The sequence below is a fragment of the Ixodes scapularis genome, unplaced genomic scaffold (assembly GCF_016920785.2).
Source record: "Ixodes scapularis isolate PalLabHiFi unplaced genomic scaffold, ASM1692078v2 PGA_scaffold12__126_contigs__length_90152505, whole genome shotgun sequence".
Taxonomy (NCBI): Eukaryota; Metazoa; Arthropoda; class Arachnida; order Ixodida; family Ixodidae; genus Ixodes; species Ixodes scapularis.
In genome coordinates this window covers 75,837,932-75,865,685 of record NW_024609838.1, presented here as the reverse complement: position 1 = coordinate 75,865,685, position 27,754 = coordinate 75,837,932, and the positions used below count along the sequence as shown (strand labels likewise).

Here is a 27,754-nt window from a genome sequence, read left to right as displayed (position 1 = left end):
TTCAATTTAAATATGACATAAATGCGCGTAGAAAAAATTGAGTCGTAGACAAAAGGTAAATAAAAAGAGTATTTGGGAATATTTTTGTGGGAAAGGTTTGGTTTATATCGTTGTAGTAAAATCGGCCCGATTTAAATCACAATTTAAATCACCTTGATTTTTATTCTCCACCCCGCGACAAGTCTTTTGCCCCGCTTTGGCCGCATGCTCTCGAGGTGCATAAGACGACCTTGTGCTAGGTCAATTGAACCTCCTCCCTGCCCTTTGGTCTGCGACTAGACTCGCCTTGTCGGCGACTGTTTCGCTGCTTCTCGCTGGCATCGCTTATGGGGGCCCCAATCAATCATTTAGGAATGGCCAAATAGTAAAATTGGTTAGACTGAGTCGTGCCGTGAGGATCTGACCCACACCCGGTGTTGGTTTCAATTTTAGGGTCGCAAGCAGGAGCGGCTGTCGGTGCTTAGGGCTAGGTCACGATCGTACCTCGTACGCGAGGTAATCGTTCGTCCTAATTTACTCTGCCTTGGTGGGTCCTCGATCCTCAAGCTCAGCTTGCCGGCATTCTGCACAAGTGTATTCGGTTCTTTGCTACTACGAGTCTTTTCGAGGATGCGCATCTCCGGAGGGTCGTTCATGTGCACGCTTGTCGGGTTGAGCGCACGGGCGTTGGGACGTGCGCGGGGGCCGTCGGCTGTATGCCGGTGCAGAAATGCGAGAACAACAAATGGCTGCGAGGACGCTGCGTGGCGTGGGGCAAGAACGTCGTACAGAAATCCGCTCCCACGCTTGTGTTTGCAGACCTAGCGCGTGGCGATGGCGACTGAAGTAGGACTGCACCGAATCGTGGTGTCACGTTAATGCTCTCTATGATCCGGACTGTCCTTAGTGTCAGTGTAACCGAAGCTGCGAGGGCCTGTCGTGCCTGCACGCTTGTGCATCAAAATCATTGTCTGGGGCAGCATGCTCGCTTTTTCATGGCGAAACAGCACGCCAGTTTTAAGTGTGCAGCATTTGTAGGGCCAGCCTCGGTGATTTTGGGTCTGTGGTAGGTAGCCTCTACGACACGTCGCGGTATCGTGCACCTCAGCGTGACGACACAGTGCCGCATCGGGCAACGTCGTGACGTCGCGTGACACTACGAGGTCATGTGACAACATGAGGTTGCGTGACACCGCAATGCCATGTGACACGGACGTTGCAGATTTTGCGATGTGACCTGGTGTCACGTGATGTGACCCGATGTCACATTGCGGGATTACGTGTTGTCGAATAACGTCAGTGGCAATGTGACATAATGTGACATTGTAACGTCACGTGACAGCACGATTTCACCTGACGACACATAATCCCGTGACGTCACATTGGGTCGTGTGGCACTGTGGCGGCTCTATATATTGACTAACTACTAGCAGTGTGTCTTCGACTGGCCTCCTTAGTGCACTCTTCAAAAAAATACTGAAATAAAAAAGATTTGTTTTCAAAAACATAAATAAAAAAGTAAAAAAAAAATTGCAGTATTTATGTTAGACGCAATTTAGGTGCAAGTCAGGGCCCGCTCTAAGTCCCACCTACAGATCAGTGGCCCTGCTTGTTACTACAGAATTGGCTGGGCTGCACGGCCAAACACGCTAACAAGCCTAGTGTGTCCCTTTCCCAACATCTGGCACGTCTAGTCTGGCATCTGACGCCGCCTTCAAGTCGTGCGAGCAGACACGTGGCAACCTCCAGCATCATCTGCTATTCTACCGCCGTCTATCATCGTCTGCAAAACATAGCCGTGAAAGCGCCGCGTCTGCGTCTGCCATTCCTGCAACGCTTGCAGGAAGCGACTATGAAAGCGGCGTTTCGGCGTTCCATCACGCACGAGCCCCGTTCTAATACAAGCGTCTGTCAATGTGCGGTAAAGGTCTTAACTCTTTTCTGTTCCTGTTTTTTTGTTTTTTTTTATTTCTTTGCATGGCTTTTGTGAGCAAGGCGGGTGACCGTCATGACACGCAACTAAAGCTAAACTAAATTAGATTAAATACTACAAATTTAGAATGGCTTTGGGAAACGCCAGAGACAGACAATATTTTTCTATCTACATTCTTCCGTTTGTGTCGAACCCACGACCCGTGGAGTTCTCCGGGACTCCTGCCCGAGTGTGCGAGGTGCCCCGTGCGGCCGAAGCGCAGCGTCCCGCAACGCTCCCGTCCTTCCCCGCAGCGGTGGGGGCGGGCCGTGCGGGGGTCAAGGTGCCCGACGAGAACCTGACCCCCCAGCAGCGGCAGCACCGGGAGGAGCAGCTGGCCATGATCCGCAAGATGCACCAGCTCCTGTTCCCGGACCAGCACGGGGCCGGGGGCCCGGGACCGGGCGGCGGGGCAAACCCGTCCCAGCCCCAGCAGCCGGGGCCCGGCCGGGCCAGGGCGGGGCCCGACCAGTTCGGGCCCTGCCTCGACCACCAGCACGAGGGGGGCCCACCCCAGCAGCACTTTGCGGGAGGTCGGTGTCCTTTCCTTCAACACTCCTCGGAGGGGAGGCTTGGCTTCCCCCCCTGAAACTGTATGAAAGTAGTGTGTTCATGTTGCAAGACTCGTTTTTAGTTTGGAGAGATTCCAAAAATGTGCTTCTCGGTCGTTAATGACTTGATGTAATGAGTTTTAGGCGAAGTCGCCGACAGTACCAGCTTGGGGACTTTTTCGAAAACTCATTAGCGTAATATTTCGAGAGATAGCCCGCCTAAAATCAAGAGCGAATCGGCTGAAATTAGGGAGTGGGCTAAGGTGTGGTGTGCACTCGAGAAGAGTTGAGAAAATTTTTATTCTAAGTGATGTGCCCCTGCCAAACTAGTTATTGTGGCGAGAGGCAATGAAGCGAAGATGACTACTTTGCTGTCAAAATGTTTGTTTACCATAGAAAACTGGCAAGCTGGCTGCATTGCGGCAGTTGCCTATTGTTCACCGTACCGGTAGCCGGTGCAGAATCATCGGGATGCAATGACAACGAACAGCACAGTGGGTAGCGTCCTTGTTGGGATTACGACGGGGTTTAAGGGTGGTTACAAATCCAGAAAGCTTCCTTTGTGGTGTCAATATGACGAAGGGAAAACTCTTTCACAAATCTGACCGCGTGTACAACGCCAAGGTCCGTTTCGGCGGACAAGTAGATATCACGACGCGCTGTACGTTGCAGATAAAATTGAGCGCACCCGCGAAAAGCATCGAGCTAGTACATAAGAGAGTTTTCTTAGTTAGTGTAAAGGTGTCTGCACTAATTATGTATGTTTATTGCTTTCTGAGTCAGCTTGACAACAACTGGGCAATTGTTTTTGCACCGTTCCACAATTCCCAGCACCACTCTCTTCTTGTAGGCTGATAGAAAGATGGACGGTTTGTAGCTTGAGTAGGCAACCTCATTCTGCTTCTCCTTCCCGGTGAAGTGTCTGCTACATATTTTAGAGTTCGCTGTAGCTGTCCATGTTGTTCGATCGTCGCTAGAAAAAGTTAAAGGGACCATGAAATGATTTTAAAATCGAGTTTCATCCACCGCACGTCGTAAAAGGTGTGAAAAGAAACACAAAAACACAAAAATAGGGAGCCCAAAAAAATTATTTGCTATAGAACTTTTAAAAGAAAACTGGACTCTTTTGCGCCTTCCTTCCTTCGCCTGTTCACTACGATGCATACGCAGAATCGGTGCACGTCAGCCGAATCCACATCGCCTATTGGGTAAGAGCCTACCTCACCAGCACCGCGATCGTAAACAATAAATAGCCGGCGAATGTTTCCTAAAAGTTTTGTTAAATAATATTCAGATCCACATTTTGTAGCATAATTAGAGATGTGTGGCGAAAATTGCCAAATTTGATAATGCTGAGAGCCAAGCGCCATCTATCGTGTGGTAAACGAAGCAACTACTGCGCGTGCGCAGTAGGGCAAGGCCGCCAGTTACTTTGGTGACGGCGACCGATGAACATTTATTTTCTTTGTTTTCCTTCCTCTCAAAACTCTGACTGACTGAACGTTTATTTTTCTACGTGTTCTTCCCGCGCGTGCCGACTTCAAGCAGCAAGAAAACAGTACTTAAAACAGACCACGACGAACAAGAACGCTGGATTCACCGACTCCGACGAAGCGTATAGGCCTAGCAGGCATTCCGACTCGGCGCTGCGTTGCTTCGTCGCAAGACCGTCTGCCTACGACCGGCTGGCGTGCTAAATGGAATATGCCCGCGCGACCCTTGTGGACCCTTCCCGTATTATAGTTTGATCACTGACCTCAATTCTAGATTAAGAGGTGAGGTCAATCTCTTCCCCTTGTTTTCCGAGGCAGTGTTGACGAACACTCGTCGAAAAGGGACTCTCGTCGATTCTATCTTCTTGTTTTGTGTGATATAGAGCTGAAATAAACGCCGTATGGATTGCCTTTGTAACACGGTATGTACACTTTGTTATTGGTATGCCATTTTTATTCTGACAGACTGCACGTCACTGTCGACCCCGGTCCAACCTTTCTTTGCCGAGTGTCGCGTCAGTATTGAGTTGCAATCGTAAAAGAACGGTCCCGAAGCGCTTACCAACAGCGCGAATACAAGACTTCCATCAAGCGCGCGCGTCCGCTCCGAGTGTAAACAGGTATTTACGTGGCTCTTGCTGACACTCGTAGTTCAAACGTATCTTTTTTAACGTCGGCTCGCTCCTGCATCTCCGAGGCCGCGAAAAACGCCATCTACGTCGCTTTGCAAACGACTGACACGGGCCGGCCCTTCTGCCAACAATGACGGGGTGGTGACAAGACTCGCTGCACTTCCCAACAGGCATACCGGCGTATGGGACTAGTCCCATGCTGTCGCTGTAGCGCAACATATCTCATTGAATTTCGCTCAGCTGCGATGCGGCGATGAGAGGCGCCGATTCAGGAAATACGTCGGTGACATCAGCGCAGTAAAACCTACCGGCGCACCCCAACTCGTTGCCGCTAACACTCCCATTCTCCTACTGCCGAGAGAACTTCCGGTTCCGGAAACGGTCTACGTCACGGCTTCTTTTGCGGTCAGTTGGAGAGAATGAAAAAGTCGATATTTCAATAATTTTTTGTGTAAAAGTTAATAAACCGAGACGAAAACGGATGCCTGTTCGGCATTCAGTGAACATTGACGGTTTAATGTAAAAGTTATCTGGAAAAAGTAAAAAGGTCATTTCATGGTCCCTTTAATTGTATTATTTGTCCGCAGCTTAAAGCAGAATGCGAACTGCAAGCTGAGAAACACCACTTACTTGCATCGACGCACAAGACGCATACAGGTTGTGCGGCGCTCCGCCTGTACGGCTTTGAGGGGAAGCTGTAAAACTTTGTGCCGTGCGCGTTCTGCAAGCCTGACCTGCTGTTGAAACAGCAGGTCAGCGAAACTACTCGTCTGTGCCGGAAGGCACACGCTAGCCTTGCTGACTTGCTGTCTCACGCTGCGACAAGGTGCTGATCTACCGGCCAATTGACACTCGCGCAATATTGTTAAAAAATCTGGAGGCTGTAGGTACTCTTGGAGCCAACCATGCAGCAATGGTAGCTTTTTTGTTGTGGAATAGCCACTTCAGAAACTACATCCTTAACCCGCTGCAACGCACAGCCAATGCAGCAACGTGGCAGCGACTGCAGAATCGTCTTGACGAAACCGACCCGTTTGCCTCTAGGGGTGCCCTGGTTGGGGCTTCAGTTACATTCGCCCGATTCCTGTAGCTAACTAGACCCATTTACGTTGAAGCCAAACGCTGAACATCATTGGCCGGATCCATGATGTTACGCCGAACATCATTGATCCGAACCGCTGTGCTAAATGCCACCGCATTTCGTCGAGAATCAGTGTAATGACAGCAGCAATTTTGGCATAGTTTTTTAAAATTTCTTTGTGTTATTTATTTTGCATTTCGTTAAAATATAGCGTAATTTCTTGCGAAAAATTGGTACCATTTAGCATTCTCCTCTAAGCACCCCCTCTTTGGGCATCACGGGTGTGAAAAAAAAAAGGGGTGCTTAGAATAGAGTAAATACAATACCTTTTCCCATTGTTTTAAAACACGCACGTGTTGCAGGCCCCCCCACGGCGGCCGGCATGATGCACCCGGACTGGCAGGCGATGCACGGCCAAAAGCCCTACCTGGACGACCGACGGCGGAAGGTGAGTGGATGCTCTTCTGCCCGGCAACACTGTGCATGTCGCAGCTTGTGCCACAGTCCGTTTTAAGCTGCGATCGCCCGACACCTAGAGTTAGGCCGCCATGATCCAATACGGTCCGATTCGCCGATTCAAAGTGCCAGGGATGACTGTATTGTCCAACGTTACTTGATCAAAGTCACTCGACAAGCTTCTTAGAGCGCCCGGTGCCTCTGTGTGGCGCACCTACGCTGTTTGCTCGGCCTACGTGCAAGGAAGCAACATAACCATTGAAACGTCGGATGCATGCTGCATGCGGTGGAAAGCTATTGCGTTGCGGTTTTTGTGGTAAACATGAAGTTAGCACAAAAAGAGTATCGCTCTAAAACGGCCGGTTTCTGTCGGCACTGGTGGCACTAAAAATGTTATCGGCCTTTGATCCGCCATAATCCAATCCATTCCAATCCATTGTGCTTGTGGACACCCGTGAATGTGGCAGCAATTACATTAGAAGATTTTGTTCTGTAGCACGAAACAAAGTTTGCTTGCGCGGGAGCGTGATGTGTAGATAAATGGAGAAGAGCAAAATCCCAAACGTCCCCCAAGTGCAGTCGATTTCATGAGCCTAAGATTGATGCTGAACTACTGTGCCAGGGCAGAGGCATGTGATGGTTATTAATGCGAAAGCATTAACTGGTCCCATGGAGAGAGCTGATGTCATCAGTTTGAAGCGCGAAAACAGCACCTAGTTCCCCGATCCTAAAAGAGTGAAGTAAAGCTGATGGATTTCGCCTTCGGTTCTACTGGCTGGAGCTCGTCGACGAGGCTCCCATTGGCCGCTGTGCTCGTCAGTTTCCACGACCGCTCACCCCATGGCGCTGCCTGTCCATCAGCGTGCCGTTAACACAGAGCGTTCAAGGTCAGCGTGCCCAGGGGAGCATGTGCGCCGACCGGCGACGAAAAAGGGAGCGGACGAGCGGCTCGCATGCTTTCGCATTCACAACTCGCACGAAGTGCTTAGGTGTACCTCGAGCTTTTTAAACATGTTAACGTTTTTTCCACCAACTGTGCTGTGGAATGTGCAAGCAGCGTGACTGGGTAACTTCGACTTGAACTCCTGCAACACAGAAGCTCCAACAGTTGAGGGGTGATCGAACGCACGGAACTAGCGCTTGTGTCCGCCGTTGTGCAGGGATTCCACAGCTTCTAACAGACTTCGAAAAGAGTCTATGGTAGAAGTCGTACGCTTGCTGGAAGTTTTCGAGAGAAAGTAACAGACTGAAGAGGACATCACTGATCAGAAGCGGCGGCCAAGATTGTCCTGGCGTGTTTGTGGTGCCAGTGGGACGCCAGAAAAGGCAGAAGAGCGTTTGGGGTGGGGACAGGGGACAGCGTCAGCACTTCGACCTTTCTTCATAGAAGAAGGACCGAAGTGCTGTTGTATTTCAACGTAATCTGCAGCAAAACATTGCAAAAAGGCAACGCTTTTTTAAAATTTTTTAAATATTTTTATATTGACAGCACAGGTCAGACTCGTGCTGTAAAATTAGTCTTACCTCATCACACGACTGTTGTGAGGTGCGCATTCATTATGCGAGTAGATATGGTATAAGGAATGTTCAGCTGGGCCAGGCAGGAGCGATATTAGCGATGCACGCCTTGGTGTAAAATCACCCTAATGCAGCGTTGGCTTGTCTTGTCACGTGACATTCGTCGACGTGATTTTCAAGTTGAAGACAGCACTCCTCGTGACATTCGCCTAAATATAAATAACGCTTTTCTGTCTGGTTCCACTTGCTCTTGGAAGTAGGAACGACCCAGACGAAGGTGGAGGTGCAATAGCGTCTAAATTGTCTTTTCAGGCACACCTGTGCAGTTGCACACACTGCTTTAACGGCTTTTAATGGGAAAGCGCTCTTGCAAAGTCAGAGTTTCCGGCTGCTGCAAGCATGCTGCGGCTGTTGGAATGCATCTGAATAATGTCGAGGACGAGACCCGCACAGCCAGACGGCAGCAGTGGTGCAAGCCGTCCTAAGAACCAGAAGCAGAAACTCAATCACTTCTGATAGCTTCCCAGGTATTCAGAGCACGTTGAACGGCAAAATCGAAAACTTTTACTACCCTCTGTTGCAAAACGTCGTGGTTCACAATCCTTAATTTTTCGCTGTGCAAGAGCGCTTTCCCTCTGAAAGCCGCTAAAGGAATGGTGCAACTGCACAGCTGTACGCAAAAAGACGTGCACATGTACCGCTATCATAGATACAATAGTACGGGTCAAATGAGTAATCGGCGATAGACTTGCATTTGCGTCAAGAATGTTGCCTTCTCTTTTTTTTTTTTATAAGTAACCTAGTTTGATAATTTCAACAGAGTTGCAGGTGACTACAAATGCAGCCTAAGCTCATTACAACAGACCTGATTACAATAGGATATAACATACTGATCTGTGAAGTTCAGTTGGTTTTCCTCTACATACCATTGACTCAACTTTGGATCTGCATATGACATACTCTTACAAGACTAAAATCTTGGTCAAAATCAAGGTCTGTTATGTGTTATAACGAGCTTAAACTGTAGTATTTTATTGCGTGTGAAATGTGTTTTTTTTTGTACAGGGGTCTGACTTTTTCTAAGATGAAAGCGAGAACATTTTCAGCTGCTGAGTGGACGTGGTGCCACAGCTTGCACATAATCAACCAATGAGACATTTTTGACCCGTTTGCGAGCTCACAATTGGCAATATTTTGGGGAGAATGTCTCGCCAACATACAAATAGAGAGAGTTCTTGCAACCTCTGGCGTGCTTGTCCTTAGTACTCATTAATACACTGAACGAATCACGAGTTGTCAATGGCTTCCAAGTGAAACGTTCAAAGAATGAGTAATTTGAAAGGATCGCTGCCGTAGTTTAGGACAGCTGTTTCGGTTATTCAAGTACTGACACCGGCCTGCAAATTCCGCAGGTGGCCCAGACACACGGCAGTGTCGGCGCCTTCCCAATCTCGGCAGGGTGCAACCCCGATTTCCCCGGTGCGGGCTCCCCCGTGCCCGCGGGGTACCCACGCCCGGGCTCCTGCCCCAACCCAAACTTCGGCAACAACGGCTCCAATCCAGCCGGCGGCCCGCCCAATGCCGGCACGGCGCGCCCGAGCTCGTGCACGGGGGGCTTCAATTCCCCGGGCTCCTTCTCGAACCCGCCGACCCCGTCGGGCTTTGTCGGCAGTGCACCGGGTGCCAGCCCGGGCGCCGTGTTCAGCCCCGGCCCCGCGTCAGCGGGGGGAGGCTACCCCGGCACGGCGCGGCCTTCCCAGTGCGGTGGGACGCCGCAGCCGAACTTCGGGGGCCCGCACCCCGCGTCGTGCGGTAGTCCCGCGCTGCAGGCCTTCTCGCCGTCCGTGCGGCCGGGAACGAGCCCGACGCATTCGGCGTATGGGGGCTCGAGTCCGGGGACGGGCACGCCCGCACTGGGACGTCCCGGCACGCCGGGGCACCCGCAGCCGTCGCGGAGCCCCGCGTCGGGGGCGAGCCCACGGCTCCAGCAGGGACCGCCGCCCCCCTACGGCGCCAGGGGGGCCCTGGCGAGCCCCCACCCGCCCCCCAGCCCCTCCCCGCGCCCGTCGGGGGGGCTCCCGTCGCCGGCGGAGCCGACGCGGCCGTTCCCACACCCCGCGGGGCGCCTGGCGAACCCGAGCCCTGGGGGCAGCGTGCAGACGACCCCCCTGAGCTCGCCCAAGCCGTGCGGGGGCCCCAGCAGCGTGGGCAGGGCCCCGGCCACCCCCACCACCCCCGGGGGCAGCGCGGTGGCCAGCCCTTCCTCCGGGGGCGGCAAGAAGAGGGCGGGCACGCCCCTCGGCCAGGAGGGGGAGTTCGGACCCGGGGTGGGCGGCACGCCCGTCGGCGGTGAGTAGCGTTGTGGCGCGTAGACCGCTGCTGCGACCTGCCGTCCTATCCCTCCCGTGCACCAAAGGTGCTTCCAAAGTGGCAGCAAATGACATTGCGGAAGCCAGCCGGGCACTCTCCTAATGACTCCATTCCTCAGGACATGAAGACTTGTGTCTGTCATAATGACTCGCGTTCGTAACTAAATGTAAGGCCTCGTAACATAATCAAACAGTGAAACGGAACCGAATCAGTCTTCACCTAGGAAGGCACATCTGGTACAAGCCTGGTCACGCCATATGTGCGAGCAAGCTGGCACAAACGGGGAGAGAGCGTGCAGGAGGCGAGAGGGAAGCAAACAAGCGCGTGCCATGGAGGAAACGGGGAGACGCGAAATAGCAGGTTCAAAGCTGGGCTGTGCGACCGCAAGAGACGCAAACTTCCCGTTCCTCTCCCGCTAAAGTGCTAGCTTAGGCAGGGCCTTCTCTGGGAGACAATATGCGCGACAATGTTTGCGTTATTGAGGCATAAAATGTATATGAAGGACATTTGTGCAACGTCACCGCGAACCAACATTCGGTTGATTCTGTGCTTCTACTGCCTTTGCCACAATGGTGTGTGGAAAATAGATTTTTTTTACTAGATCCTAAGGTAAGAGGCATGCTGCATAGGGAGACTCTGTTAGTGCAAACGAGTAATTGGCCTTTTTTTTTTGTTTTCTCCTAAATCTAGAAGTTGTGATCAACACTACTACTTTGGTGGAAAGTGGTCATTAGGGTGCTAACCTAGGCGGTCAAATATGGCGCTTGCGAATACCCTCCAACTAAAATGCAAAATACATGGTGCTTGTGCTTAACAGTGTCACGCAGTGTTCAGTGCAGGCACATAGCCAGGGGGGGGGGGGCCCATGGGGCCTGGGCACCCCCCAAAATCTTCCATTTTTGCTGGGATCCCTCTCCCCCCTCCCCCTCATACAGCATTTTGTAATAAATGCCCCCCCCCCCCCCCCCTTCCCCTCCCCCTCCCGAAACAATATCCTGGCTACGTGCCTGGTTCAGTGCTCACCAAAATTATGGTGAACATGCTCTCTTTTGTCATGAGAGCTCTCTGCTGGCGGCCACCAAGCAATGGCTAAGTGACATGGCACTCAGTGGGACACCCCGCAGTACTCTGCGTGGAGCCATTGTTCAGCTGCCTTTAGGATAACATCCCCATGAGAATGCACACAATTTGGGTGTTCCGTATTAGTTAGGTGATCGCCGTACCTGACAAAACTTTAGCCTCTATTTTGGTACAGGGGGCAACGTGCAGACAAAAAGAAAACTGTAACATAAGTGAAACCAGCAGTCTCGGTATGGGTTGTACAGCCAAAGTCAAATGTTCCAAATCTTATTTTTTTTCCCAAAGCCGTCATATGGTGGAATGACCTCCCTAATCTCACTATCACCGAACCTAACCGCGAAAGTTTTCGGGCTCTTATTTCTTGTCATTTAGGGATTATATGATTTCTGTTCAATCAATTCTTGTTTATGTTTGATTTGTGTTTTGCTTCCATTCATTTGATCGAGGTTCAATTGTTTGTTGTGCTTTGGCAATTCTCCAGTTGGTATATTATTTTTTCCTCTAAATGTTTGTTTTTTCCCTTCTTATGTAATGTCCTTCTTCGAGGGGCCTCTAAGGTATTCCAGTAAATAAGCATATTTATTCATTTAGGCTGCTTAAGAACCCTCGGGGTCAGGCCATAGTTGATATGCGAAATGTAGAGCACCATTTAGTAGCGTTCCTAGAACTACGTCTGCCATCTTGGTAGCAGCGAGAAAACGAAACCAAAGACCCAATCGGCAGAGAACCCACGTAAACCAACGGCCGTGCTTCGTGCGAGAGGTGCGATGTCAACGCATTGGTGCGTTCTTCTGCGGAAGCAGTGATATGCCTTTGATTCCTGCGTGACATGAACGCAAGCGTGAACTAAGTTCACATTTTTTTTCTTCTTTTTATTTGATACTTTACGCGCAGCTTTTTGACCAAAACAATCCGCGACAGTGTGAAAAACATGCGGACGTTATCGTACGGCGCGAACCGATTTACAACTATTGAACTGGGCCCTAATCTTTTCAGGAAGTTTTACTAAATTTGTTTCTGGATTTCTGTTGTTTTTTTTCTGGTGCATCCTGTAGTACTGGCTTGTGTTTTTCTTGATGCGAAAGCAGCTCGATGTACACAGGTGAGACCAGGGCGCGCCACCGACCATCATTGAGGATGCGCATGGTTAAAAGGGAACAATGAAAGCTGAAAACACCACAGTCCTTCATTGGAATGCCATATATATATATATATCTCATAAAAAGGAGGTAAATGCTTTAAAACATATTTATTGGACGACGTTCCGAGCGGGGACCGCTCTTCATCAGGTCCTAATGTTGCAGTGAAAACTGGAAGCCCGCAAAAAAAACAAAAAACAACAACAACAACAACAACATTGAGGAAAGGCGAAAAAACAACTTCTCAGAACTGACAATGGGTAGACGAAGGCCGCGGCCAGGGAAGGGGCCCCGCATGCATCCCCAAACAACCTCCCGCTAGGCGCCGTTGGGGCTCGGCAGTGTCCAGAACGAAACAAGGGAATAAAACAAAATCAACTGGGCCCAAAAGCGCGCCCGGGTGGCCGAGAAGAGCCAGCAGAGACACAGGAGCAGCTCGGGCGCGAACCGAGACGCGCGATGGTTCATGTTACACACCCAAACACCCCTCTCCACCCCACACCCCCCCCCCACACACAGACACACACACACCCACACTCACGTGCAAGCATGCTCCCCCCCCCCCCCCCCCCTCCCTCTTTTCCTCTTCCATTTTCCCTATTTTTATTTTTCTCACCGCCCGCCTCCCCATCCCGCACCCGAAAGCGAAGACATTCCTCGAGGTCGTAATTATGTCCAACGCAAAAAAAAAAAAAAAAGAAAAAAAAAATATATATATATATATAAGGAGGATACTGTGGACAGCCAGAAAACAATCTCATTGCTTAGCAGCAATTTCTATATATTTTATCTGGTGTCGGTAAACGAGGTTTGTAAAACACCTCTAAAACTAAACGGGAGAGTTTGTTGATGAAATATCCTCGAAGATTTAAAGCACAATCATGTGGAATAGAAAACACAACAGACACGGATGACCTGTCTGTTTGCTCTCAAATCTGACAGAGACGGGATTTTGCTGTCTTTTTTGTCGAACGCCACGTTCAATTAAATCACTTGCTTAGGTTCATCGCAGTGGCTAGAGCTTCGATGTTGGCAAAGAGCTACGCTGCAGACGTCAGGTGGAGCAACACCGGTGAAGCCGACCTTATTTGACGGCCCCTTTTTCTTTATTTTTTGGGTCACAGCTGAGGTTAAAATTATGTTTAGTTGAAAGGAACCCAAGGGGGGCGGGTGGTTTTTGGAAAGGCAATGCTGTCATTCTGCCAGGGTTGAACAAATCTTCATTAACCAACTCGACATCCACCGACTGTGCTTGAAGTTGATGCTATCTGAAACCAATCTGAGCTCTTTGCAATGCCTGAGAAATATTGCTCAGGATACAGTTTCCTTTACAAAAACTCTGTGCTTTCCATCAATTAAAACTTTTGCCAGCAACAACTAAAAACAGAACTAACCTTGACTTGCATGTATTAGAGTGGAGCAGTCTACCGCTATACAGTAAGACTTTATGTCTCTTAGCGTAGAAGAAAGAGTCCTTTGTCCAAGTTGGGCGATCGAAAGTCAGAAAACAATAATGTTGCCAAAACACAATCAGTGCCAGAGAGTCTCTGCCCTGGAAGTGCTGAAAAGCTGTAACTCAAGAAGCTTGCCGCTACCAAGATGGCCGCTCACACGGTGCGGCCAGACCACCAAGCAGTTTTGCATATTCTCTGATAGAGAGGTCGGCAACCTTTTCGCCGCAGCGGTCGAAATCTCTGCGAAACAGAGACAGAGCGGTCTGAATAGAAAACCGGAGGGGGGGGCATCAGTTTCTGAACATGAACGACATGATGCACAGTGAACTGCTATACCGTGTGCTGCACACTGTATCTTGCGAGGCCTTTGTGGCCTAGGTCCCGCCTTCATCATTTTCAAGGGCACACAGCTCTCGTTCCAACATCCAAAATCCCAGGCAGTATAAAAGCCGCCAGTCCAGCCGCTTATTGTAATGGTGGCCTACAAGATTTATGCTAAACTTTCTATCAATCGCTTGGCCAGAATCTCCATAGTAAGCCTGTGCATATGGCAAAAACTCCTGAAATTGACAATGGTACAAAACCATAGTTTTGAGCAGTTTATGCTGGATACAATAACCTTAATTACTGCTTCTCAATGCATCACTTTGGTGCACGACAACCACAAATAGGTGGTAGAAACAATGAATGTGCCTAGAAAACACCCCCTGGTGTGGTGTTTCAGAATTAATATGTCCGATTACACAAGGTCTGCAACCGATCATATTTCTTGTGCCATTAGTCTTCGAGAGTATGTGTGTGTGGTGATGGTGGGGAAGGAGGGTTTCTGGTAGCGTGCCAGGGGTTGTATCATACCAGTTCCCGGCCCTTGGTCTATTGCATGAGGGAGTGGTTGAGTTAAATAACCAGGTCGACATTTCCCGGAATGAGTGCGTTGAAACTATGGCTTCAGATGTCGCGAGTGAAAAGGAATGAAAGAATTCCGTGTTTCGAGTGAAAGGAAGGCCAGCTTTTGCACGTTGATCAACGCGAGGGAACATTTGGTGCGGTGGCAAGACGAACGACGGATGTGGATGGCCGTCGGAGGAAAGCCCTCGAAAAAGAAACATAAGCGGGAATGTTTGACGCCTTCTGCTCCCTCGGTTGCAGACCCGGCGTCGGTGTCCCCGGTGTATGCGTCCCGTGGCCCCCACGGCCAGACGGGGCCCAAGCAGGAGCCGGGCCTGATGCCCGTGCCCTCACCGCAGCAGATCCAGTACCTGGGCTCCCTGGAGGGCCAGGAGCTCACTATCCAGAAGCAGGCCAACATGGGGGTGCCAGAGGGCATGCCCATGGGCCCCCAGGGGGCTCCCATGGGCGGACCCATGCACCCGATGCACCACCACCCCCAGGGGATGCTCCAGGGCCACCCCTCTGAGTGAGTGGCCATGGGGACAAGGAACTGGAAGGGGGGCAGACGATCCTGGTTGAATACAGGGGTGTCTCGTTAGTGTGGACACCAGGCACGTAGCCAGGATTTTGTTTTGGGGGGGGCCCACCCATGACAAAATGCTGTATGATGGGGAGGGGGGGAGAGGAGGACCCATGCAAAATAGAAGATTTCGGGGGGGGGGGGGGGGGCCCGGTTCCCTGGCTACGTGCCTGATGGACACCTCCGTTCCCCCCAAAGTCTTCCATAATGTGTCCGTAATAACCAGACAAAAATGCTCATATTTATGCGGTTCGTCCCCGAAAATGTCGTCTACGTAGCAGAATATCCATATTAACGGGGTCCGTATAAGCGGAATGGGACTGTATAATAGACTAAAACCCCCGAGACTGGGGTGAATGAGGGATTCTGTTTCGTGTCGTCCCTCATTCTCTCTGGTTTCTCGGTTTTAGTCTGTTGCAGGAAAAACGTTGCGAGAGACTGGGAAAGATGGGGAAATTTGAAGGAAGTGTCGCGTGAAGTTCAAGGTTAAACATGATGAAAAACAGCCTCAGAAAAACAGGGACAAAAAACGAGTAAAGACTGGACAACATTGTCCGGTCTTTACTCGTTGTCCTGGTTTTTCTGAGGCTGTTTTTCATCATGTTTAACTCTTACCAACTAGCCCAAATCACCACCCTACTTCAAGGTTAGGGGAATTTGGGGAAAACGTGAAAGGCTGGAAAATTCGGGATTTCGGGAAAATGCGAGAAGTTAGGGAGGGCTGGGAAATTTGGGGAAATCATTGCAAGAGGCTAGAAGAGGGGGCATTTGGAGGAAATAATTCGTGAAGTCAGAGAGGTCAGGGCATACCTGCCAACTCTTCCGAATTTTTTGTAAAATGTATGAATTCGGACTAATTTTATGATTTTACAAATCTTGCTTCAAATTTTACGAAAAAACAAATTATATAAAAAAAATTAAGTTTTTTTTTACATTTTTTTTGTAAAACTGTTGCTGGCGGTACTTTGCACCACCACGAGAGGGCGATAGGTACCGTCCATGGCAGCGTCCTGGTTTTTACTATCTGTCTGTCCGGTGGCTACGGATCCGAAACCAATTCAAAGCCTTTGTTCATGTGTTTGGTTGCGCACATTGGTTCGGCGTGTTCAGACGTGGTTGGGCCTCTGTTTCGGCCAGTTTCGAGGCGAGCAGTGCAGAGTCTGTGTGTTTGTTGCACGTGTAATCATGGCATTCCCCTGGTCGCAGTGGTTTAGCGGCGCAATGGCGTACTCCAAACCTCAAAAGAGGTACTTTCAGGTGTTCCTGAAGTTCTAGATGTAGGAATTCCTGTGCTTCGTGCTGTCCAAAAAATTGACCGCATCTCCATTTAGTGAATGATGTTGATTGGGGCCAAGCTCTGGTGGTGTTTGTCTGCGTATACACTGAGCCGCAGCATGCCGAGCCTTTCGTTCGTTTTTATCCATGTCAGAAAGAGAATGTGTGGTATGGAATGTGGTTATTGTATTTATTCGAATATAAGGCGGTCACGATTATGAGGCGAGGGGGCAGTTAAAGGACCCAAGAAAAAGAAACAAAATCGCCATATTGCTATACTGAGCTTGGAATATAAGGCGGGGTATGACTTTGAGACTATGGATTTTGGAAAAAAACCTCCCTTTATATTCGAATAAATACGGTATATACCCATTGGAGCATTTGACCGCAGTGCCCTCTCGTCTATAAACGTTGAGCCTATGCACGCAAAGTTTAACTCGATTATATACGCATTTGACCGCAGCACCTTCTCCTGTATAGACGTTGAGGCGGCTACATGCAACGTTTCATCCATGACATCCCCAGCTCTTGGGTTACTACCACATCTCAGAGCCCCGTACTCGCCCCGCAGTCGTGGCCGAGTGGTTAAGGCGATGGACTAGAAATCCATTGGGGTCTCCCTGCATAGGTTCAAATCCTGTCAACTGTGCAAACATTTTTCTTTTTTTTTTTTTATCATTTTTTTTTTTTTGCTCTACACGAGCACGTAAGCACGTCAGCTCACGAGCACCAGCAAGATCGATGTGAGCACGAACGCCGGATGGACAAGGCTAAACCCTAAGGAGCTTTGCCCCTAAAAGGGAGAGAAGTTAGGATTCTGTGGCACGTGCACGTGTGATGTAAGCATTTCACACATTGGCAAGGCTGACATTAAGCTGCACATCGCTCCGCGTAAACACCCACCCCCACCCCTTCTGCAGCCGCGGGAGTTTTACGAATTTGAAAGTCCACAGGTTGGCAGGTATAGGTCAGGGGAATTTGGGAAAATAATGCCAGAGGCTGGAAAAGTGGAATATTTGGGGAAGCCATTGGAACAGTTGAAATTTGTAGAGAAATTGTTGCAATAGGCTGAAAGATCCTGGGGAATTTCGGGAAACCATTGCAAGAGTCAGGGGTATTTAGGGAAACTGTTGAGTGAAGTTAGAGAGGTCAGAGAAATTTGAAGATGATGTTATGTGAAGTTAGAGTGGTGGGGGAATTGTGGAAAAATGTTGCAACAGGCTGGAAGAGTCTGGAAGAACCATTGGAAGGGTTGGGGGAATCTGGGGAAAATGTGTGAAGTTAGGGAGGTAGGGGAATTTGGAGGAAATTTGCAACAGGCTGGAAAGGTCTGGAGAATTTGGGGAACCATTGGAAGAGAGGGGGGAATTTGGGAAAAATGTTGTGTGGAGTTGGAGAGGTGGGGGAATTTAGGGAAACCATTGGAAGAGTTGGAATTTTAAGAAAATATTGCAACAAGCTGAAAAAGCCTGTGTAATTTGGGGAAACCATTGGAAGAGGCTAGAATTTAGGGAAAATGTTGGGTGAAGTTTGAGAGGTCAGAGGAATTTGGGGAAGATGTTGCATGAAATTAGAGAAGTGGGGGAAATTGGGTAAAACGTTGCAACAGGCTGGAAGAGTGGGGAATTTAGGGAAAATGTGTGAACTTTGAGAGGTTGGGGAAACTTGAGGGTGCTGTCACGAGAGGCTGGAAAAGTCAGAAAAATGTTGGAGATCCTTCGGAAACTTCGAATTCAATTCTTGGTGTTGTTTGTCAAGTTGGCCCAGTTTGTTTTATAATGGTGAGTCTCGCTTTTGGAACGTTTCCGCGAGGTGGTACTCGCCCCCGAGCGTGTCGAAGCACGTCTTATTTAGGCAGTAGGAAGCCGCCAATGAAAGGAGCAAAGTAACTCTGGGCTTGCCGTCTGGTGTCGGGGGCAAACAAAACTGAGCGGGGTGGTCCTCGCAGAATCCCGCCTCTGGACATGGGCCCCAGCCTGACGTCGGAGAACTCCCAGGGCTCGTACCAGTCGTCGTGTTCGTCCGGGATGGAGGGGACGGCGCCCCGCATGGGGGGGCCTCCGCCGGAGGGGGGGCCCCGCTTCCCGAGCCCCCCCGTCCCCTTCGACGGCCGCTTCGTGGGGGGCATGGCCCCCCACGAGGCCTTCGGCTACATGGACCCGCGCTGCCGTCCCGGCGGCGTGGACGCGGACCACTTCCCCCATCAGGGCGGGGCGTTTGCTGGGGGGGCCGCACCACGGCGTGGGGTCCCGGGGGCCGCAGCAGGACTTTGACGCGTTCCCCCCGCGGCCCGGGTTCGCGGGGGGGCGGCGAGCTGCCCCCGTCGCCCCACATCCAGAGCCTGCAGAAGATGACGCCGCCCTTTGAGCCGGGGGGGAAGGGGGAGGACCCCCTCAATGGGCCGCACCGCAACAGCCCGGGCTGCCTGACCTCGCTGGACGCCTCCCACATGGGGCAGGCCCGCCCCTACCCGGTCGCCGTGGGGCCCGCCAGGGGCTCCCCAGGGCCCCGCGCGGTGCGCACCCGGGGGGTACCCGCATTTGCGGGCAACCCCAACGTGCAGGTGAGCCCCTGACGCTCTTTCGCAAGTGTAAGGACGTCTCTTGAGCTCCCTCCCCCCAAACAATTCCAGATGTCACATCGAGAAGTGGGGGGGGGGGGGGCGAGGTCCTTGTTGCTTGCGTGCGTGGGTTGCGGGATGGGGAGCTGCTCGCTGGATGCTCTACAGTCTTTGTAACTCCTCGAGAGAATAGAGAGGGGACCGCCAAAAACGTGACTGCTAGTGGAAGTGGCGACGTGCCAAGTACGACCGTGCTTGATGAGATGCTCAACGGGAGGCAGTGACCCGGACTTGTTTGCGTCGTCTTTTACGAAACCTCACATTTGCCATAAGACGGTGGCGTTTGGCTAGCAACAAAGAAGCGAGCCTTCATAGAAGACCCGCGGTGCTATCGCTTTTTAACGTGGTCTGCAGTAAAGCAGCTAGTGACCTCAGTTGTGGTGGCGAATGTCTGCGTTCGGTGCTAGTGCCGAATATTCTATTTGTATTTGAATATTTTGCGTTGGAATAGTCAGCTTTTGGTTCAATTTAGATATACGTTCTAAAGTTCTCGGCCATGCGCTCGTTTAACTTTAGAGAAAATGTTGCGTGGTTTGCCATGAGACGAGGAAACGTCGTGTTTCGGGTGCAACCGGAAGGAGTAAAGCTAGCGAGACGGCATTGTCGTCAGGCGGTGCGCGGCTTTGGAGAGGAGCACCGGAAGATTTCCTAGCTCGTGTTGTTGAGGGTGGCGGCACGACGCGATGGTATCCTCGACGGGGCAATGCTTTCACGCGCGACGTTGGTGGGATTACTTGACTTACCGTGCAACTGATTGCAGTGATGAGACTCAACAAGGGTGGCACATTTCGCGGGTGAATAATACTTTGAAGGCAGCGTTTTGGAGCATTCTTTTTTTTTTTTTTTTTATTAAAGCCAGTAGAGAAGCAGCGGGAGACCAGTGAGGCAGCACGGCGGTGGCGTCGCTCGACAACCTCGCATGGCGTACCGTGCGGCGACTGCTGTACGATCATGTCGCCCCGCAGAAACCATCACAAAGAAGTGCTCTTGCCGCTACGATTTGGCAACGCAACACAAATCTAGGGCAAGCAGCAGACCCACAAAAAGAGACCTTCCACGCCGACAAAGTTTGTCAAGACATGTAGTCAATGATCACTAGGCCTAAACGCCTCCGCTCGACCGACCAAGGAGACTCATTGAACACTTCGACGAGGGCAGGGTCGTTGAACTCTCATGCCGTTAGGCAAACGCTACCACGGACAAAAGCGGATATCTTCACGACGTAAACCGGGGCGGGTGAAGAGCAGAAAACCTCCGCAGAAACCAGACGTTGCCAATCGTGCTCGCTGCCATATTGAAGAAAAAAAATATATAGTTTTTTAAGTTGCGATGTTAGTGAAGTTAAGAAAATGAAGGCAAGTGGTTGTCTAGTAGACTGATACAAAGCACATGGAGGGAAATTTGCCTCAGACTTCTCAACTTTTCACTGCCTACAGTCAAATCGCGATACAGTGTAGACCGCATATAACGTATGTCGCGGGAGTCGCGAAAATCCGCACTATAAGCGGTACCGCGTTATAACCGAAACATCGATTTTTCAGGCCAAAATACATGCCATGTGACAACTTACCTTTGTAAAAAAATTTATTTTATGTTACATGAAAAATAAAGCTTAGTTTCAGGAAAGTCTTTATTTCACCAGACTAGTACACTTCTCTCTCAAGTGTGTCACACATTTTGAAAGAAATGAGCGGCTTTTGCCTGGCGCAGCCTTTTAGCGGCGTCGCGGGTTGCGGACAGATGTTGCGAGCGTTCAGAATTGCTAACCCTAATCACTTTTCTCCGGAGATAAAAACGCGTGAAAATTCGCATCCTTCATACGGTACGCGCCAGTAATACCTTGAACTTGAGCACACGCATGAAATGCGCCAAATAAGAAATCCGGGCGATGTTCGAGGACACAAATGCTTAGAAATCACCACTGTAGTCGAAGTAAACAAACACGACGACACGGGCGTTTCTGCCGTCTTGAGAGCGCCGCCACGACATCGCCGCTCGAGTAGGTGGATGTTCCCTTCTATTACGTGCTGGGTTATCATAGCGACACACAACGAAAATTCACAGTCAAGGATAGCGATTTTACGCGGAACGATGAGATGAACGCCGTCTACGACGACGATCACAACGTTGATCAACCGCGACCCGCATGCTACGCGCGCGAACACTTCTCCTCGACCTGCGATTGGTCCGTCGTTGCGGTTGTTGGTTTCCAACGCAGCGGAGGGACGCACGCACGTGAACGACACGTGCGCGCGACCCTCCGTCGCTAGGGGAACTGAAGCCTCTCTCTTCGCTTCTCCCGCTTCTTCGAGCAACCTCCTTGCCCCGCAAGTGCCGCTTGCGCAACGCTTGCGGCTCGCGCCGTCAGCGCCGTTATCTAGTGTCGCACAGGGAAGCGTGCTCCGATCGTCGGTGCGGTCGGCGGGCTGTGCTAGAAACCGCACTGTAACTGGTATTTCCCTTCGCGCGCCTGCGTTTTAAGCGGTATGTAATTACATGGAGTTCTATGGGAGTCGAACCGGTGGTTTAAAAAAACCGCGTTATACCCGTCCTGCACTATAAGCGGTTACGTTGTAAGTGGTCTATACTGTATAACGATTCTCACCTTTAAGAGTTTTTGCAGAATAACGAACATTTAAAAAAATCTTTTACCAAAATTCCTATTGTTTCAATGTTAAAATATTTTACTAGTGCCAATTTCAAAATATTGAATGTTTAAAAATAATGTATGGAATTTTATCGGCCTTTGTACGTTAAGAACGCCTCGCTTTTACGAATTTGTGACAAAAACATTGCACCGAACCGTGACACGCAGGGTGCAAGGGGTTCAATACCTGCTGAGCCCCTTGGGGAATCCCCCTATTTACGATAAATTGTGCCTAGTGATGTTTATGTATAAAAGATTAGGACTGAGTATGTCTTTTATATGCTTTGGATGCTCATGCATTCCTGCTACGGGATATGCATGCTTCACGTTGCCTTTGCGTGGGCATAACGCTTTTTTGTCACGCTTCAGAGTTACACTTTTTGCACGACACCCAGCCCAAAACACACTCTGCATTGAAACCTCGAGAGGCGGTCTCAAAATATAACTGAGCACGGGCTCCTAGTGCGAGTTCAACATCAACGCGCAGTCTCTGTTTTTTTCGTAACCCAGGCTGCGTCCTTCAATAATGCATTTTAATCGGTGCTCGTTGCATTCTGCAGTTCATTTTTTAACTCTAAATGTTTTTCAGGAGTCGTTTTCTATGAAAAAATTGCCGCGTAAGAGCATACAAAACGCGTCATGAAATGACCGACATGAACGATAGACATGGACGAGCGTCTTGGACGAAAGTCACGTATGTTTGACGCGATGGGAGCATTACATGACGTCAAGGTTACTTATAAAGCTTACAAAGGTCCACGTAAAATCAACGTAAGAAAGACGCCCCAGCGGGACTCAAACCCGGGTAAAGCCGGGGGGCAGTCGGATACTAGAGCCACCGAGTTGCATGGCGCAGCTGCTCCGGGAAGATTACGCTCCCGGCAAAACGTGCGGGCGAGAGTGGCACGACGTCGTACCACGTGACCGCTCGTGTCATTGATGTTGCGCATTGAGCGAGAGCCATATAAGGTGGCGCCCGTGCAGCGCGCTCGTTCGCTCGGAGGTGTTCGGTCCGGACGCCGTCGGTCCTCCTGACCCTCGGGCCGCCCGTGCAGGTGAAGGCGAGTGCGCCGAACACGATTCAGTACCTGCCCGCGCGGCCGCAGAACCCAGTGGCGGCCCCTCCGCACCGGGCGCCCAGCCTGGACTTCCTGCAGCGCTTTGCCACGCCGCTGACCAACCTGGACGCCAAGGTGCCCACCCAGAACCTGCAGTACTTCCCGCCCTCGGGGCCCCCGCAGCAGAGGGTGATGATGCGGGGCCCCTACCCCGGCTACGGCCCCAACGGCCCCCACCCGCCCCAGCAGCAGCAGCCGCAGCACCACCCCATGGCGTTTCCCGGGAAGGGCCCAGGGTCCCCCGGAGGGGGCGACGTGGTCTCGCAGCCGCTGCCCCCGACGGTGGGGCAGGCCTTCGGCAGCTACAAGCAGGGGCCCTTCTACGGCCCCACCACGGCCGACCCCAACTACGCGGTGCAGTTCCACAACTTCCAGCAGCAGCTGTACGCCACCAACACGAGGAGCCAGCAGGGCGCCTCGAGCGCGGCGGCGGCCGGCCCCGCCTCCGGGTTCTTCGGCCCCAAGTGACGCTCCGCCGTGGCGACCCCCCCGTGCGCGCTCCGCGGTGCTCTGTACATAGGACTCGGCGTGCCGGTGCCGTCGGCTCGCCCCCGCGTGCGCTGACTTTTGCTCAAGGAGACGGCGGAAGAGGCGTCGCGGTGTGCGCGGCGACCATGGACGGACGTCGGTTGGCGCCAACGTGCGACGAGGACCGAGGCCGCCGGCGTGACGCGACGGGCCGCGGAAGCCGCGCGGCGGTCCCCGTCGTCTTCTCGTTGTGGTCGTGTTCTCTCCGTTTTTCTTACCGCCTTCCGAGGAAGCCGGTAGAGACCGACGACGGATGTCCGTGCCATCTTTTATTCTCTACGTTTTTTTGTGGAAAGTGTTTGTTCCTCGCGCCGCTGCCACCCCTCCCGGTTGTCGGGCGCGGACGCGTTGTCGCCCATTGTTATCTCGTTTCGTTGGCCGTTGTTTCTTTCTCGCGTGATTTTAAGACCCTCTCCTTCGTTTCTCATAGCCTTCTTTTATTTTCTCGTTTTCCGTTTTAAAACGAGCGCCGACCGAGCAAAGGCTCGCATCTCGTCCCTCCCCGTTTTTTTTTTCTTTTAAGTTTCCGGACCTCCGTTTTTACGGCGCTCCGCTTTGGGCGCCACGTTTCGGGTTCGAGGTCCGTCACACGGTTGTGCCGGGGCTACGGAAATTAGGACGTCGTGCGAAGTGTCACACGGGGTTGCTGGCCGAATTTTAACTCCGGCCGTGCTAGAGAATGCTGCCGTTAGAGTCTGGTTTCTAGGCGGCTTCTCGCAGCTTTTTAGTTTGTACATTTTTCGTTCACATTTATTGGCAGCTTAGTGGTGCAGTCGAGTTCAACCGAAGTGAGTCGTTGCATCGACTGGCCGAGAAGACAGACGAAAATTGGGCTTTCTTTTTTTTCGGCGAAGTGAGGCCCAAATACGCAACATCAGCCGACCCTCGAAGCAGCTCGTAAAATTACGGCTTCTGGCAACTTCTTTTTTTCTTCGTAATTGGATGGGAGGAAATTCTGCTCAATTTTACAGGACGCTCAAAAGAAGTTAGAGCGTGACGAGGACAAAGAAAGAGAGAACGAAAGAAGAAAAAAAAAATCACTCATCGCGTCGTTTTGTCCATATCCTAACTTATTTACCATAACGCGTTGCCATCAGCAATTTCCCCCCACCTCTCGTTTCGTGTTTCATTTTCTAGACGTCTTCCTTTTCGCCGTTTTCCATCGTTCAACATGCAGCATCGCATAAAACGACACACGACGACGAGCGAGCGAACGTGCGCGGAGAGCGGAGCTAACCTTTTTCGAAACCCTCGCGTTCCTCAAACGTGAAAATCCCGTCCATGCGAAGAAGACGAAGCGGAGAGAGACAAGGAGAGATTCCGACGGAAAAAAAAAAAAAAGATAAATCTCGAGAGAGACATTGTCACCACCCCCTCTCCCCCTTTTGGTGTTGTCGTAGTTGCCGCGGAAACGCACCCTCTCCCCGAGACTCCCCGACGAAGAAGTAGCGCGAGGCCGAAGTGAGTTGCGCGACTCCCCCGATGCAAGATGACGCGTGCTCAAGGGACGACTAGATGTTCTGCCCCGTTTGCCCCCCTTCCCTTGGCACCTGTTTTTATAACGCAATACGTACACCCCCTTTCCCCGCCTTCCCTCTCCCGCATACACCCCTCCTCGTAAAACTTGACACAGGGTAGTGTGGTTGCGCGACGACGGGCCGTCCTCCTTGTCCGCGGCAGTGTTTTTTTGTTTTTTTTTCATTTCTCACCGCAGCCGTGTGCCAAATCCGTAGGTTTCTAACCTTTTTTTTTTCTTTTCGTTCGAGCACTTTTTTTTTTTTTGCCCGTTTGAGGAATGTCCTTCGACTCATTTTTGTAGGGAAAAAAAAAAAAAAACGAACAGGGGGGACAAAGACGAGCTCCGAACACGAGCTTAGCGTAGTTTCCCCAATGTGCTACACGTAAAGGAAGCAATAATGCAACGAGCAAGAAAACTGTGTTGCTCGTTTTTCGCGTTTTCTTTTTACCGAGGGGAAAAAAAAAAAAGGCTTACCTCACGCGCGTCGTCGCCGAGAACCGAGAAGGAATAATTTATGCCGTTTTTAATACCCTTTTCGAGTTTATGACTAAATAACAAAACAGCTTCCGTAGGTTTTTTTTTGTTGTTTTGTTTTTCACGATTTCTTTTCTTGTACAAACTGTAAGCAGGTGGTCTTTTCGTGTGTGACAAAAAATGTGTCCTGTACAGCCGTGTTTCTACGTGTCGAAATGTGTCGTCCGGTCTCTTTTTTCCACGCGTTCCGCCGCAAAAGCGTCGTGAGCACGCAGCTCCGTTCGGGTTTGGGGCTCTCGTGTTAAAAAAATATTCAACTTGTTTCGTTCCTTTTTTTTTTTTGACCATCGAGTTTTTTTGTTTTTTTTGAAGTGTGATACGTTTTGCGTGCGCCTGGGAACATGTATAAAAGTGTGCATGAGCGTGTGTATGTGAACATGTGCGGGGCAATGCCAGTTTGATTTGCCCCGCCTCTTTTTTCTGCGCGTGAGAAGTGCGTGCGAATGTGGCGTGCTCTTTGGAGAGGCGTAATAAAGGTCTTTTTTTTTTGCAAAGAAAACCCTTTCATCTTCTTGTTCCAATGATTTTAGGTAGTTTCCCAACTACATCGCTATTTTTGTTTTCTGTCTGACATCGAAAATACATTCGCAAGATTCATTTTGTAGTTGCGTGTGCGTGACCTACGACCTTCACCTAAACAGGCGAGACATTTGTCGTGAAAATGAATAACTATAGTTACGGCCCAATTCAGAAATGACTTCCTTATGTCATAATTTTCTGTGTAGAAAGTTTTAAGCACAAACTGAAACACCTTAGTCCGTGACAAATCTGGCCGTGCAGTAATGGCCACAGCAGGGTAGAATGTAACGTGTGCAAGAACAAAACTATAGCTTCCAAAGAATCCATATGCCTCGAACAATCTTCCCACTTGTGCTGGGAGCGAGCAGTGCTAAGGCATTGTTGCCTCGGACGTTGATCTGCCACTGCCGTGGGAAAAGCACACTCTTGATGTGGCTAGGGCAGTTGTTCGAAAGTCGTAACAAACATTTGAAGTGACTGATATGTTTCAAACTCTCCTTTTCGATTTGAAGATTAAATAAAATGCACCAGTATTCGAAGGAGTTCAGAGAGAAAGTCGTCTGCTTCTTGCGTGGGGGTTGCGGTGACGTCAGAACGACGCCGCGTTCTGATTGGCTGTGATTGGAAGGATAGTGGGTAGACCTCAATGCTAGATACCTTGAGGTCTACCCACTATATGTTTTAATCAGCCAATAAAAGCACTGGGATCCGACATCATTGCAACCACTGTGCAAAAAGCAGACGAACTTGCGCTCCGCATAGAATAATTCCGCAGGGCTTCAATTTAGGTTTCGCACTCCAAACGTCCTGCTTGTTGGCCTTTTAAGTTGCTTCAAAAAGTGGCACAAATTGCATCTGTAACGAGCGTGTTGGTTATAAGTACACTGCTAGCAGAACGGACAAGACACAGATGGGCACATTCATTGTTGAAAGAATATGCCGCCTTTCTGCTACATTCTTTCCGCTAGCAGGGTACATAACAACTTGCCCACGATTTTTCCTCGTAGTGCACGTGCTGCGAGACACTGCTTTCTCGAGAAACCGTGCCATTGTATATCAAAGGTATACGACAGACTTTGCTACTGGTGCAGACGTTGCGCCTTCGTCAGTAAAATGCTGCATTCCAAGGTTGTTGCACCAAGTTTCATAAAATCTAGTGTCAAATGAGTCGAGATTTCGCCTGCAACAATATTTCAAAATCAAGTGGGTTAGCTGGCGCTCAACTTTTAATGGTTGTCAGCTCACTGGAGTCGACACCTGGTCCTCGCGTTTAAAGGGGCCCTGCAAGGACTTTTTTACTGGTCTTTAATTTGCACCGAACCTGAGCGCACTGAACATAGTAACTTAATAAAACTTTTCTGTTCTCGAATTTCGCTTTATTTTAAAAGATATAGGCAAATTAAAATTACAATTACAAGCAAAAAATAACCTCCTTCATGACGTCCTTGGTCGCTTGAGCGGCCGTGAACTAGAGGAGGTGTAGTGAGCTCGGCGAGCGGTCACGGGTGTCGTACTCCATGTCGACAGGTTGAGAGGGCGCCACTAAAGCATGTTCTGGATAGGCTGTATGAAACGGGCAGCCAAGGCGGTTTGCATTGCGTTTGCTGCGCGATTAAACAACGCGTCGTCCGGTTCAAACATGACGCACTGATATTTAGTCACTCTCTCCATGCCCGCTGGCTTGCCCGAACCCCAAAAGACGTGGAAACCGCAAAAGAGGTAGACGCTTAAATATGATTGCAGGGCCCCTTTAAGCTCAAGTCGTGCATATCTGCAGTAGGATGGAGCAATGTGCGAT

At 50.5% G+C, this 27,754-nt stretch overlaps 1 protein-coding gene across 1 annotated transcript in view; it reads left to right on the top strand.

Moving 5' to 3' along the window:
• Window positions 1–25,931, top strand: part of LOC115323718 (collagen alpha-1(I) chain) — a 115,006-nt gene extending 89,075 nt beyond the window's left edge. Inside the window, 8 exon segments of the mRNA XM_042289576.1 lie at window positions 2,206–2,484; window positions 6,071–6,156; window positions 9,095–10,031; window positions 14,875–15,142; window positions 18,420–18,693; window positions 18,695–18,772; window positions 18,774–19,034; window positions 22,794–25,931. Of these exon segments, the coding sequence (XP_042145510.1) occupies window positions 2,206–2,484; window positions 6,071–6,156; window positions 9,095–10,031; window positions 14,875–15,142; window positions 18,420–18,693; window positions 18,695–18,772; window positions 18,774–19,034; window positions 22,794–23,324 (2,714 nt within the window). The 3' untranslated portion in view covers window positions 23,325–25,931.
• Window positions 25,932–27,754: the final 1,823 nt, after the last annotated feature.